Source organism: Hippoglossus hippoglossus, chromosome 9 (assembly GCF_009819705.1).
Source record: "Hippoglossus hippoglossus isolate fHipHip1 chromosome 9, fHipHip1.pri, whole genome shotgun sequence".
NCBI lineage: Eukaryota > Metazoa > Chordata > Actinopteri > Pleuronectiformes > Pleuronectidae > Hippoglossus > Hippoglossus hippoglossus.
The window spans coordinates 25,109,764-25,125,489 of record NC_047159.1 but is presented as its reverse complement, the minus strand read 5'-3'; the positions used below and the strand labels follow the sequence as shown (position 1 = coordinate 25,125,489).

The window sequence follows — 15,726 nt, the reverse complement described above, 5'->3', positions numbered from 1 at the left end:
AAGATATGAGTTCCACAGTCAGACAGAGGTTTTTCGGAATTAGTTGGTAGATGATATAAAAATTAAAAGCCAAGTCACTGTTTCTATAAACACTGAGATTTCTTCAATTCTATATATATATACTATATATATATATATATATATAGTATATATATACTATATATATGAATTAGTCTATGAGACCCTTAGTCAACTCGTATTTTCACTGTAAAATCACTACACTTTCTCTTTTAGCTGCGTCTCTTTGTACATTGAGCTATACAGAAGCATGGCAGGTTTCACAAAGCACGTCTTGTCCCACGGTGACCTAACTCCAAAACTAACAATTACAGAAGTCGAGGAAAGTAATGGAAGCTGTTGACAGCACAAGCCAAGGTGGCGTAGTCCTCTGGGATCCCCTCAGCCTACTGTCAGTAAAGTTGGCTAAAGTACCTTTGAGCGAGGCAAACACCCAAATTCTCCTAACCTGCTGTCCAATGAATGTTCGGCTGACAGCACTGACAGCACTCTGTTATGAGAGACGACCCGTGGAAGTGTAATGTCTCCACATCACAGATGTTGAACGAAAATGTTGCAAGTCTTACACTGTGTGTGTGTGTGTGTGTGTGTGTGTGTATATATGTGTGTGTGTGTGTGTATATGTGTGTGTGCTTCTGCGTGTGTGTGTGTGTGAGAGAGATTCTGCGGTATCGTGTAAAAGTCCCTTTTATGCTATCTTGAAGGTAATTATATCGGAAAATGAGGATTCAACCTGATAACAATAAATATATTAATCTATCTAATACAGTAAATATCTAATAAATAGTAGATAAATATAGGCAAGCAGTCTCAAATTAAAATATGTGTCATGTACAGTAGTTCAGTGGATCATTCCACTGAGTCTAAGGTTTAAAGGGACTTCTTCCACAGAAGATATTTTGATCTGTGACAACAGGAAAAACAATGATGTTATGACTAAATGACCGATGGCTGAATTCCATTTAGCTGCTTCAGTTTCAGGGTTGCGGTGCTGTTGGCTCGTTGTCACATTGACATGACTTCCTGTCAGAACTGAGTCACTTGTGCTTTCGTCCTACTCTGACAAGTCAATATGTCAGCTGTGAAGAAGTGCACAGTGATGTAAGAAGGACACCCGGTGGACAGGGTCATTTTCACTCCATTTTCTGCACTGTGACCAGCAGCACGTGCAGCCTTGCTAAATTAGTTAGCCTGCTGGTTAATCAGCACTTTCGGCTAATTTAAGACACATGGCCAGCTAGTTAGCCAGATTATCTGGTTGTCTGGGTGAAGAATGGCCACCAGCAAAATGTACATTCCCAGCATAGACGATCCTGGTTATTACATATAAAATGTACTTATCTTTATCTGAGATAGTTGATCATGCGATGGGTGACTGGTATATTGGTTAATCATGTTGGCCTTTATTATTTTGAAAATCATAAAAGTACAAAATAAATTTATTTAAATAAATGACGCCATTTGTGGCAATAGATCATATTTACAATTTGAAGTACTAGTACCTTATTTGCTTGAGGCCATGTTGCAGTCAGAAATGATGGCCCACTATGGTCAGGGTGGATGTTTTGAAATTATTTCATGAATGAATCTTGGTCTTTTCCTTTTTATTTTCTGTGTTGTACTGTGTTAAATGTCATCCATCTCACTTGCTCTTTAGGTCAACAGGAGTTCCCCTAAAGGCCACTGTAAATGAAAACATAGGTAGTTTGCCACAGCCCTTCTTATTTGTGGGTTGTCTGATCAAACACCTCTATGGATAAGGTCTTGTAAAGGTTAGGTAACTAAAACTAAGGAAAGTTCAGGGCTGTGTTGAGGTTAGTCAAAGAAACACACTTTTAGGCTGTTAAAGGATGTGAGGTGCAAACCCAAATATCCCCCATGGCTTAACGTGTAGGAGTTTCAGCAGCTTCATGGAACTTCCCACTTTGCTTGATAATAAATTATAACCATAGATTATTGATTTTGAACAAACAAAGATTTTCCTGGTCGATACAGTCTTTCTTTTTTGATGTGGTTATGTTGCTGCTCCCATAAACTAACCATTCTACTTCACACGGACTATAGGCTCCCGCTGTATCAACCACCTTACTGCTGGCTGTCAACAATGGGGCTATCAAGTGCTTAACAATAGATTTTCTAAAAATAGTTCTAAATTTGTTAGAAGAACCACATTTGCTCTAAAATGGTCAAAGAAAAGCTTTCTTCTGTTTGAGTTGGACAGGTGTACTCAAGTGGGTTGAACATTTGAGGGCAATTATATATATTACGTACATAAAAGAACATAAAATGCCCCCACACTGCTCCTGTAGTGTCCAAGAAGCCCCAACATTCCAGTTACTGCTGCAGTTCTCGAGAGATTGTGAGATAATGAGGTAGATAATGAGATACATTTTGGAATACGATCATGCTTCTTCTTTGTGCTTTGTGCACAGATGTTCACAAACCACTTGTTTCTACCTCCACCAGTGAGGTTATGTGTCCACCTGTTTCTGTCAGTTTGTTCCAATTTTCTGCAGGCTAAAAAAAGTACTGAACCCAGCAGCACCAAACTTGGTGGAGCGATGTGGCATTAGCCAAGGAAGAACCCATTGAATTTATACATGCAGTTAAGGGAGCGGATCCAGAATGTATTCATCACTTTCCTCAACACTGTGAGATAAAGCATATTTTTGATGTATGTCAGTCATGTTTGTATGTTGACAAATCTGACATAGTTATGGTGCACGTCCACATAATAATCCCAGTCTGGTGGAAGAAAATCAACAAATTTGAATTTCACATTCATATCTCTGTCACCGGTTAACAAAGGCAGATTTACAATTATACACTTTTGAATTATTTGTGAACGTCACTTTACAAGTTCAGAATTGACCATAATCTGAGGAGTCTCAAATGATAACAAGACATAGTTCTGACCTTAACATTTCTTATGTTACCCTGAACATATGAAGTCACAGAGTAACATGCTACTCTGAGCAAAGGCTAACAGCAGCCCCCAGCTGCTTGAAGTTGCAGTGTGTAGAATTTAGTGACATCTAGTGGTGAAGTGTCATGTTGCAGCTGAATACCCTCACCACATCCTCCCCTTCCAAACATGAAAGAGAACCTGTGGTAACCTTCAGTTTTCATAAAAACTCAAAGGGTGTTTAGTTTGTCCAGTTTGGGCTCCATAGAGTAAATATATAGTATTTCAATATAAAAGGCCACTTCTAGGGTAAATAAAACAACAATTTGTATAATTTAGATGAAACACACTCGTGAAGGATTATTTTATATTAAATTTCTGTCAATAGATCCCTTTCATCTAAATCTTACACACTGGACCTTTGAGTGATGCAATGAATAATTTTAGCGCCCAACCACACAGATATTGCACCAATCAAATGACAGTACTGATATGGATTCCCTGATGTTAATAAAAATCCAGGCTGCAACAGAGAGTTCAATGTTTAGTGCGGGCCCTTAGACAGTAATGACGTCAACACAGATATTTAAATAGAATATCTGCCGTTAAAATGAGGGCAGGTCCTCTCAAGTGAGGATGGCAAAGTCTAATTCTGAGCTCCCCTTCCACTTATCTTCAGAGCCAGCGGAGCAGTATTTTGGGTTTGCCAGTGCATTGGGCAGATATTGCCATTTTCTGAAAAGTCTAATATTGATCTATGGGACTGCAGCCTATTCCCATTTTACCTTTATTGGGTAGTTAACAGAAGAGAACCAGAGAAAATATGTGCAGAGAGAGAGACAGAGACAGATGATATGAGAGAAAAGTTTTCTCCTGAACTCGGACCCATGAAGCTAAAACCGTTTGACATGAACATTAGGATTTTGATGGTAAGGTTCACACCAAAGGTAAAGCAAATATATCATGTGCTGAGATTACCTACAAAGTCAATGCAAAGACATGATGCAATAGACGGAATTCTCGTCATTAGGCTTCACTCGCTTGAGGTGAAATATTTTAACTCGAGTGAAAAAAATTGCACGATGCAACGTCACAAAAGCCACAGGCGTTGAGAATGAAACCCATTGCCAAGACAGGTCGTAGAGAAGAAATTCTCCGAGCTGTGTGCACTCCCAGATGTTCCTTTGGACACACAAAATGATGCTGGCTTCTCCCGTGTATCCACAGCAGTAACTGCTGTAGGGTTAGTAACCCTAACCCTAACCCTAACGCAGAAATTGTAGTCCCTTCAGCCAGTAGTCCTCCTCTCATCTTTTCTGCAGGAAAACGGGCAGATTCACGGATTGTGTTTACTCACATGAAGATCGCGATATAAAAATTCCCTTCCTGTTTGGTGTGAACACAGCTTGAGGCAACATTTTCTACTTATCCATAATAAGAGACACTTTTTCAAAGCTCCAGCAGCAACACTCGTTTCCTCAGTGGATCTCAATACCACCAAAACGTATACCAGCCATTGTACCAGTCTTTCTCTGAGTGAATCTGCCGTTTTGGATGAATCTATCTATTTAAGTGACTCAGGAAACTGTGAGGAAGTGAGGAGGGGATTGGGGAAGAGAGCAGATCAAGTGCTTTACTCTAATGAGCCCTGTCAACAGTATTCTGTGTATAAACAAATAGGGCTGACAGATGACACAGTGGCACCACTTGTCTCCGTCTCTCCGGCAAACCACCTGTCACTGCCGGTTTGGACTCCGAGAAATGTGTTGCACTGTTGGAAAAGCTTACAACTGCCTTTTTGTCTTCCTCTCACTATCTCCCCCATCAGTCTGTCTGTCGTCTCTCCTCCTCCTCTCTAAACCACAGCCTCACACTTTTTGAGGGCATCATGGAAAGTCATTAGTCATTATTTTCTCTGCTGTCTCTTTTCCCGCACAAACTGTCACTTGCCAGCTTTCTGCTGCTGCTCGAAAAATTATGAATTATGCTCATGTCTCGACTCTCTACAGGGCCTGTGACTAGGAGACACCAACCATGGAGCTGCAGCTTTGTTTACCACTCCTCTTAAATGTGGCCTTGTTTTGTCAGGCCTGTCAATCATGATTTAAACAATCCCGGTCACCGAATACATCGCCATTCACCATGTTGACATAAACCCCCAAATTTGTATCAAGGAATATTTTGTATCTACCCTGTTTGGCGTGACAAAAAGAAATAAGCCCACTTTCCTGTTGTTGTCATTCACACACAGAACAGTGGAGACCGCCCGCCCTGAAATGTTCTCCATTTCTTAATTTTACCACGAACAGCAGCATGGATCCATTGCCATAGCCCAGCTGCCATTCACACAGTTTAATTGGTATTCATTTAGAAGTCTGCTCAGTGCTTCGCAAGCTGTGCAGCCACAGTATGAGGCTGTTTGACTTTAGTAAGAGCATGTCTGATTTAAGAGTTATTTACCAGAGACACTGGAGGCACAAAAGCCACAACAAACCGGGGTGAAGGGTGTTGTGAGGGAGGTGTGTGGGTGTTGGTCTTTTGCAGTCGCAAGCACATTGCACATCCTTTGGTTTTAATCCAGCTGTGGGTATATGGCCTGCGGGCTGCAAAAGGCTCTGTGCAGCAGTGAGAAAACACATGTGACAGGCCCTAAGCCGATGACTCAGATTAAATATGGGTTCTGTATACTCATCTGAGGCCATATGACAGGGTGACGAATATATCCAACTGGGGGCTTGTGGCGTGTTGCCTAAGAGGATTTTGAAATAGTGCATTTCCCTTCTTCTTTAATGCATTCAGTATAATAAGAGCATTGTGCCTTTGCTGCATGCCTTCTGTGTTACATAATACGCAATATTGTCCTGGTATCGCTTGCATGGCGAGCCTACATATGCTGTTTGAAGCGGTTAAGTGTAGTCCAAATTATTAATGCTAATTCTGCTTCAGCTGATTTAGCTTTCCTCTTGTTAGCAGCACTAAGCGCTCAAAACATACAGTAGAGGCCCCTGGGGACTGTGTTTCTGTGTTTCCTTAGCGATGCTCTCAGAACTCAGCCTAGAGGGGGAGAATGCACTGATTTAGGAAGTGTGTCAGCCTTTCCTAAGAACTTACGCATTACTAATCCTGTAAAACTCATTGATCACCGCACCGAGCCTGTAGATGTATTGAAGTATTGATTAAGGACTCTTTAAGGACCGTTACTTAGAATGTGGGGGCTTTCTAGTTAGCGTATTCTCTCCTATTGTGCTGCATGTACCCTAGAACAGAAAGCCAATGCCTGGTTGTAAATCTGACTAGACTCAGCTGACTGGTACTACCACAATTAAAAAGCCATTCTATCCCAAGACCCTTATACAGGATTTTAGCCCTGAATCACGTCATAGGTCTGTGGTGGTCTGTCCATCACTTTGGTCCAAACAGTAATGTCTAGACAAGCATTAAATAGCTGAAGGTGACATCTCGTGCAGACATTCATGGTCATGAAGCTTGTTGACTTTTGTTCGTAGCGGTGTCACTAACATTTATATCGTCTAGATTACCATGACATTTATATCGTCTAGATTACCATGACATTTAGAACAGATAGCCTCGGTTCCAAGAGGTTGGATTCTAATATAGTAGTGCTTCAAGGAGGATCATCTTGCAAAAATACATTTTATTTAGAGACAAGTGATTCCCAGATGTTCATACCTACTGACTTTGGTGATGAGTTTTCCTCTAGCACCTTCATGAGGTTGACATTTGTGGCTTTCATGAAAATGTCTTGGCAGCTAATGAATAATTTCATAATTTTCCAAGAAAATTGGTTCAGACATTCATCAGGATGAATAACTTGATGCTAGTGTAATTCAAATACAACTAAGTTGTGTTAACATCGCTACAGATCCCTGCCGTGGGATGTTGGACCAACAGAGGATATGACATCAATCAATCAATTGATCAAACTTTATTTATACTGCATCTTTCAAACAAATCAAGTGCATTACATGTGATTGACAATATATAGGATGTTAAACTTGAATTAAAAATCTGTTAAAAACATTCAAAGACATACCAAAGCAATCAATTAAAGAAAAGAATAACAATAAAAGAAAGTTACGTTAATAATATTTATAATTACCACTAAAATTGTAGGTTATAGGTGGATTATTCACAATTTAAAGGCTTCTTAGAACCAAGCCTTTTGCAAGGTTTTGCTTTATTTCTTCCATTACTCATTGATAGCTGCTAATGCATTGGCTCGCCTCAGTTTATCTTTCTGCTTACCAGTGGGAATTGTGGATGGGAGGCACACTCAGAAAAACAAAAAACGAGAGAGAGAGAAATGTATTAACTAATTAAATTTGTAAACACATTTGTTTGTATAAATTTGCTAAGTGTCTTTTGTTTTCTGTTGTCCCAGGGCTGAAGGTGCGCGAGGTGATGATCAACGTGTCCCGTCAGCAGGTTGAAGATTTCCATGGCCCCGAGGACTACTGGTGTCTGTGTGTGGCCTGGAGCCACCTCGGCACCTCCAAGAGCCGCAAGGCTACTGTCCGCATCGCCTGTGAGTATGGAAAAACCTGTAGGATTAGGAATGTAGTATCTAATGTATACCATTAGCACCTAATGTTTGCTATCACTATATAGCAAACAATGTCAATTGTAAGTCTTGTTTTGCTTCTATTTTAATGACTTCTTTTCTTCTATTGACATTAGCATTTCGACCAGGTAACCCCGGCCTGTCCCGTCTCATAATAACACTTTGCAACAGTGACCCCATTCAGACCTGTTATTATCATCTGCCCTGAGTGATCCTATCACAAGTGGTCAGCACTAAGTACAGGTCTGGGACGCATGTGGCCTTATTCTTTTCACTTAATGAACACCAATGCACCCTGGGCCACATATGAAGGACCGACTACTTAGCTGACGTCCTCTGACTCAAATGTATTTCTGTACTTCTTAGTGTCCATATCGATTTGTTGCCCCCGCCACAATAGTATCAGTGAGCGAAACATAATGGTTGATACTTGATTCTCTTAAATCGGTCAAATCTTTCTTCATAGCTGAATGGTCTGTATTTATATAGCGCTTTTCTAGTCTTGATGACCACTCAAACCACAGTATAGTTTTTTGCCATTCACCCATTCACACACATTTATACAGTGCAACTATGTGCAGAACTTTGTCTTTGAGACGGAATGGGGAAGACTGGGACCGGACTGCCGACCCTCTAGTTAGAGAATGGCCCGCTCTACCCCCTGAGCCAGAGCCGCTCCCAGCTGTGCATATTCATTCAATCAATTCCGGGTGTGAACAAACTTGTGATTGGATCTCTCAGGACGGATGTTAATGCCAGGTCTGAACAGGGCCAGTGAGTCACTGGCGTGTCCAGTGTGCCGTCACTTTAGCATGAGAGGATGAAGGAGGTGTCTTGTAGGCTAACCTCTTGTCTTGATGGTTGAAGCAGAAGTATTATGAGGATATATGACGGCTCACCAAAACTGTCCCAGTGTTGATATTGCAATTCTTCACAGATTGGAGCTTAAATACAACCGTGTCTTTCATTAAGTCTGGAGCATGCTGTGGTAGCACAGCGGGCTGATATAATCCCATCAGAAGCAGCATCAGATTTATTAGTAGTGAAATAATCAATTCCTCCAGTCAAATTCTGTCCAATCAAGTTTGGGCACAGTGAGATATTCACAGCCGCTGTGATCCGGCAGCTAAAGGCCACAATTGCTGCAGTTTCTGCTTGATTTCGATATGGCCTTGAAGAGAAAGCAAAGAGAAAGCACTTTTGAACATCAACCCAGGAAGGATGTTTGTTCTTGTCCTTGAAAGAAAGGAAGAATGTCAGATGTCAGATCTTTATCTTGTGGGATTTGCATATCATTGCGATTGTACTTACTTGCACTTATCTACCTGCCAGCTGAACAGAGTTTTTGAGGCACAATTCTAGAGTTTTCCTCCCTGTATTTATATCCCTTATATGCAGGGATTCTCTCACGATCCATGGCTACATGAGACACATTCATAACCGCAGTTAGAATTTCAAAGGCACATATCCGCTTTCCCAAAAGGCTGACATTTTAAAGGGTTTTCAGTTAATAGTGGCGGCTCAGTAAGCTATCAAAATCAGTTTAAAAAAAGGGCAGGATAGAATCTGTCACTATCTTATGCACATGAGTGAGCAGGATGATCAGAGCAATCCTCGCTGACTTCCTCCATCCTGTGTAACCTCCAAACCACCTTGTCAACAGATTACCAGGCACAGGGGCATTGGATCCTCTCTTTCCTATACGGGCTGCAGCAGGTTTGAAGGTCATGGCGTGCGGAGCTGGGGCCACGCTGGCATGTTAGCTGCTGAAGAGGATTGCAGCCAAGCTGACCGTAACACTTGACACCTGACAGCTGCCTCTTATCTCCCCTAACAGACCTGAGGAAAAACTTTGAGCAGGACCCCCAGGGGAAGGAGGTGCCAATCAATGGGATGATCGTACTGCACTGTCGCCCTCCGGAGGGAGTGCCTGTGGCGGAGGTAAGGCCGACTGCTCCTCGCTCCTCCTCTCCTTATACTCCCGCCGAGCAGAACAAAATCTGCATCAGGGCGTCCATCTTTATTCTGGTGGAGTAACTCAGCCACTCAGTCAATTCTACCTCCGGCTCGACTTTCTCTGACCTTTAGGAGATGATACAGTTTTGTTACATGCCAGCTAAAAAGTCCACATAAGCATTTAGAAGTGAAGGTGTTGGCTCCAAAGTGCGGTAGCTGTCCGAGATGAAGGGATTCACATCATAAATTTTAATCAAATCATCCCCAAAACGCTGAATAATGTATCAATAAAAGATAGACATCACACACTCAGAGATTCTCTTTCCAATTTCAATTTATAGCTCCATTAGCCTTGCGAGTCTCGGGAGGACACATTGTGAGAAACATCTGGCTTAAAGTGGGTCAGGCCACTAAGCGAACGGTCCAGTTACAGTTTTGGAGGCTGATTTAAGGGAGTGGATATGGATTGGTCCATCAGCAGCTCCTACTGTGCGTGGGCAAAGACATACAAGTCATGAGAGTAAATCGCATCATTGTGTCGTTGCAATATGGACATCACAGATATGTGTTGCATCAGTGTGTGTAAAATATCCATGATAGATACCTGATACCTCTTAGTGGTCTGGACTCACAGCTGCACATCCCACTAGAATCCCTGTGGTCCCCCCCCCCAGAGTCTTTTGCTGGTGTGAATCACACAATATATGGAATTATGTTTACATTTGATTTTTCATCTCTCTGCCTCCAAGACTCATGCATGTCTCGACACAGCTGTTTCAGTTTGGTTTCGTCTGTGATGCTCTACCGGTCAAGTTGTGTCCTGATGCTGCATTCACCACTCAGCTGAATCCAACCTACACACTAGTTCAATACAGTAACAAATACAGTTCACCTTTTGTAGTATGGGACAAAATCTGGATATACTGTACATATCGAGACAAAATAAGACTTTTTGATCTCAAGACCGCCGGGAATTTCTTTACATTTGGCAAAAACATTAACTGATTCGATTTTGGTGGTCAAAGGTCGAGGTCACTGTAACCTCCACACTATTTTTTGCCTTTTGAACGTAATATCTCCGGGAGGCCTTTAGGGAATCATTTTTGAATTTGGCAAAACTAAATTCTCTTAGACTTAAGGATGAACTAATTTCATTTTGGTAACCCAAAGTCAAAAGTCAAGGTCACGTGGGCCTCATAAATTATGTTTATGTTTTTCTTGAATGTTATTTATTAAGACCAGCTTGAGGGAATTGACTCACTTGGACTGTTGGTCGAAGGTCATAAGGTCAAGGTCATGTGACCTCACTTTGTTGTGAGAACGATCAGGAATGCCCAAAAGGAATTGTATTACATCTGGCACAACTTGGTTCATGGATGACCTGATTAGAATTTGGTGGCCAGAGGTTAAAGGTCACCGTGACAACACTCAAAACACCTGCATTGCCTTGTAAATGTGATATCTCAGGAACATCTCTAGGGAATTCTTTCAAATGTGGCACTCATGTTCACTTGGTCTCACAGGACTCAAAGATTATCTGATTCCATTTCAGTGGTCAAATGTAAAGGTCATGGTGACCTTATATGAATCTGGAAAAATAATATGGAGAAGGAAACTGCACTGGTTGGCAGAGGCATCAAACTGCAGTTTGGTATTTCTAGTTTCTGTGTACTAATGTATTTGGAACTTCACTGTAGGCTAGAGTCTCTGCTATGAGCGGGACAACCAGTAATTAACCTGTGACAGCTGTCCACAAAACTGATTGAGCGTATGTCCAGAAAACCAATATGGTGCTTACATATTTAGCATCACTATGCTTAGTGGTAACTGAAACGCTGTCGCCCTGGGAGACGGAGAACAGATGTCTCTCACAGTCAACCTGTAAGACTGACTTCAGGGGGAACAATGGCCTTCAAATGTCTCAGTGAAAATTCACTTTCTTCTACAGAAGGAGATGGTCTGGCTCCATATTTGGTCCAGTGATTATCAGCATGAACGATGGCTGTGTAATTGATGCGTGCAGGGAACAGATTTAGACGGAGGTCAACCTCCTGCCCTGCACTGTATAAATGATTCAGCATTGAAATGGAGGACTGATGTCATTCCAGCACCGCTGAATCCACAGTGGGATAAAAATAGTTGAATCTGAGCGGTACAGACCGAATCACAATCTCCCGTCTAGTCCTTTGTCAACACAAATGAGCCCAGCAGCGAGAGATGGGAGTGAATAATGCAGAGCGCACAGGGCAGATATCCTCAGCCCAGTCGATTTCAGCGCACCTTGTCCATGAAATATTGAGGTGGCGTCCACGAGTGCAGCGGTGTGAGGTTTCAGGAGAGTGCAGCAGCAGGGCGGATGCTTCTGAAGCAAACACAGCGCAGGCCCAACATAAGGTGAGTCTGCGGTTTGGGGTGCAGCGTAAACAGTGTGCTTCTGAAAGGTGCGTTCGGGAATCACCTTTGTCAGCAGGGATGTCAGGTTGTGAGCTAATGAGTCCCCAGCTCCTCACAGTGAAATCATTGTGTGGTACGTGGCAACGACAGTTTGACTCTGGAGCCGAGCCGGAGGTGAGAAGTGCCACAGCTGATTTTTTTCTGATGACGATATTTTTTCTTCTCAATGATTTGTTTCCTGATTCTTTAACACTTCCCAACAAACATTGACATGTCAACATGTTTTTCTAGTTTTTTATTTCAATTCCAGTTCTTTTATGTCAGACACAAACAAATTATCACATTGAGTTCACGATGGGTTTCGATAAAGATCAAAAGTCACCTTTGATTCCGCAATTTAAGAGAAACAAGTTTTTGTTTCCGTTTCCGTTTGTGTCCATTTTCATTTGTTATTATAATTAATATTATTATCTACTATATAACGATACATGAGGTTTAAGTCTGTTGCCTGCTCTGCAATCCTCTGCATTCACAGTGTTTCACATTTCATTTCAGCAAGCAGACCAGCATTACAATTTCTTTAATCATCCTGTTCTTTGTTTTAATGACCACAACTACACCCACGACATCATTTCATGTTAAGATACACCAGCACTAGACCGATGCCAAACACCGTTGTGCGTCATCCACACCAACCACCCGCTGTCGACTCCCCTGCTGTTTATAAATGCAGCACTTAATTCATTCGTTAATTCAAATAAAAGGTTGCTTCCGAAAAGCCCATCATTGCTTCCTGTCCTACCAAACACATTTACAGTCTGATTTAAAATAAATAGAAATGTAATTTAAAGGAGAGAAGATTGGACCTATGTCCTCACCATGAGAACTTTAAAATGTAACATCGGTAACTTCTAACAGAGTCAGTATATTTTAGTCTCTGTAAAAATACATTTTGTTTTCTTTAACATTTTAGTTTTAGACACACAGTACTTGTAGACTAACGCAAACCTCACATGACAGTGTAGAGTGTGTGCAGTAAATTCTCACTGGAAGCCACATGAGCGTGACTGACAGGTTTGTACTATGAGAATTGTGTGTTTTATTTTTTTAGATCACAAAGAAAGAGACAGGAAAAGCTTTTTAGCTCCTCTGAGAGGCCGTGTCTGCTGGAGGACTGTCATCCCCACACCTCTCTGCAGTATCTTCAGGTCACCGCTTCCCAAATCACTTCTGCACCAAATGTGCCACAATAGTTGCACAAACAAAAAAAAATGTAGCGAAAAATAGCTTGAGAGCCTGAAGTGATACAGAGTTGTACTGAAAACATAAAACTTTGAAGGAAAGCAAAATTAAAAGAGAAAGCTTTTTGGTCAAGATCCCAGTTGAGCACTGATGTCATCACTGATGTCATCACTCTGTAGTCCAGTCTTTCAGTGAAATTAAGCATTTCATATTAATATGTTGCCACAACAACATAAACGCGGCCCTGAGTAATGTATTTCTATAAACAATGGATCAAATAACCTGTGTGTGAAAAATAAAGAGGTCACTTGTTGGCACAAACCTTCCTCTCTACGGAGCTTTTTAGCATTTCCGAGCTCATCATCCTGGTTTTACAGCCCACAGACTCTGCTCTGAACAACTCAGCCACAACAGGCGCTCAGTAACATCCCACCAAGTGAATGCTAATGTGGCTCCGCGTCTACTGCATATGTAAATAGGCAATTGTTTGCCATCATGTTTGCCATATTAACTTTTTATTAGGTCAGTGCCCCCAAGATGCCAAAATATAAAAATAATCCGCCAGCTTCAAATACATTATCATGGATGAATGTACTTAATAGTGATTTATAAAAACACACAAACTGGTACATTTGCTGCTACATTAAAAACAAACCTCCCTGTTGATCAATGAAGCATTTTAGCATTGTTCTTTTTTTTTCCAGTTTCAGAGCTTTTCCATGTTGAAACAAAGTCCCAGTGTGCACATCTGAAGCAGCGTGATGGAAACGAAATAACACCAGTGCTCATTATGAAACAAAGCAGAGAGTTTGTTGCTATGTTGTTAAACCATAATTGAAAAGTTTAAGTTAATTACAGTACTTTACCATAGTTTTGTAACTCCTGATACAAATTTCCCCTTGAACTTAAATTTGAAATGCATTTCCATTTTGAGAAAAATACCTCTCTCTTTCCCAAGAGTGAAAACATGATCCTCACCACACGAGGCAGCAGGTCATTGTGGGTGGAGAAGTAATCTGCAGTGTGGGTTGATACATACAACACACAACACAAAAAAGAAATGAGAGTAAAACTTTGATGAAGCTTATTATATGTAAATAATTCTATTTACATATAATAAGCTTCATCAAAGTTTTATTTTCCAGTATTTATTTTGCTCCATGTCACAGTGTAAAAATGCAATGTGTAATCAGAAGCTTTACAGAAGACTCATGACAGTAAATAGCTGAGTCTAACTCCCAATTCGTCGAGGCTACGCCGTTGCCTGTGCATAGACGTGTACCCTTCGCAGAGCCCTACGCCGTACCCTGACGCCCACCTCCCCAAAGATAGAAGTAGATGTCGAGGCGACGCAGACCTCAGGAGCTGTGATTGGTCCGCTTGGTAGCATTGCCTTCCCATCAGTAATTGCAGAGTGACGCACACACACCTATGCACAACTATGAATGCTCGGCCCCGTGCATAGGCTACGGAACAGAGAGAGAAGGAGAGAGAGAGAGAGAGAGAGAGAGAGAGAGAGAGAGAGAGAGAGAGAGCTTGCTGTTTCTGGGTCTGGTCAGTTTGAGTGGTTGACTAACACATATCTTTTTGATTGACCCACAAAGGGTCGGGTGTGAGTGAATATTAAGAACCCCTGACCCGTGCATCACTACAGTGGAGGTGTGACTCTTCACTAGTATCAATGATTCAATGCATCTTGATGCATCTCAATGTATCACATCCTCATTTTGCTATATTACTGCACATGGCTACTTTTTTCATAAATTAGTACAATTTGTCAAATAAATCTGAACTCAATTTTTATTTAGAAAGTGCTTTCAAAATGTTCCAGTCTGTTACTACAACAGTGGTTGTGTTATTTTGATGCTCACCACATTGATATGACATTGATATGCATTCAGTTTAGGCGTGTGTGCTGCACCTAAGCCTTTACTGTGGAGGGCTGGCCCGGCCTGAACGTAACAGAAAACCTGATTCAGTTATGAAGTTTAGTCCTGACTTGGCCTGTAAACCTCAACTTACAACCTCTGTGTGCAGTTTAATACCACCGCCCTTCGTAAGCACTTATTGACGTGTGGAATCTGTAATTTAATTGAATAATTCACTGAAGCTTCATTGACTGTTGTTGGAAAGTAGCACAATTATCTAGATCACAATTATACAGACAATGAAACCATTTATATTTCTATAATAATTGAAAAAGCCATTACATGGATAGCTACTGTCTCCCAGCACTTCCAAAACATTTGTTTTTTGTCAGGCTTTACTGCTCAGACATTTAAAGATGTTAAACAACAGAAAAATACATGGACACAGGTTTCTGAGTTTCATCTGTGAGTATTTATTGAAAATGTGCATATTCTTGACAGTGTTTTGCTATAAAAAATACCTTCACACATGGTACCCTAAGAGCAGGGGCTGTAATGTATCTGTGGTTAATAGAACGTAAGAGCGGCTTATTTGTAATTCCGTTTCGGTGATCCAAAACCAATCCTCCATTTTTACTTCACAGATATCATGGGGTGTGAATGCAGAGGAGATCTTTTGACTCAGGGAGAAAGGAGTCCATGAGAACCCTGTATAATGAGTTTCTTTTGAGAGGTTGCTCTGAGAGAAAGTGTGAAATGAA

The 15,726-nt window shown here is 41.3% G+C and overlaps 1 protein-coding gene across 2 annotated transcripts in view; it reads left to right on the top strand.

Annotated features, from left to right (window-relative positions):
* Positions 1–15,726, top strand: part of unc5db (unc-5 netrin receptor Db) — a 189,460-nt gene that overhangs the window by 103,090 nt on the left and 70,644 nt on the right. For both annotated transcript variants that reach the window (XM_034597032.1, XM_034597031.1), the window contains exons 3-4: positions 7,326–7,469; positions 9,343–9,446. In XM_034597032.1, coding sequence (XP_034452923.1) covers positions 7,326–7,469; positions 9,343–9,446 — 248 coding nt within the window. The remainder of the gene's footprint in view (positions 1–7,325; positions 7,470–9,342; positions 9,447–15,726) is intronic.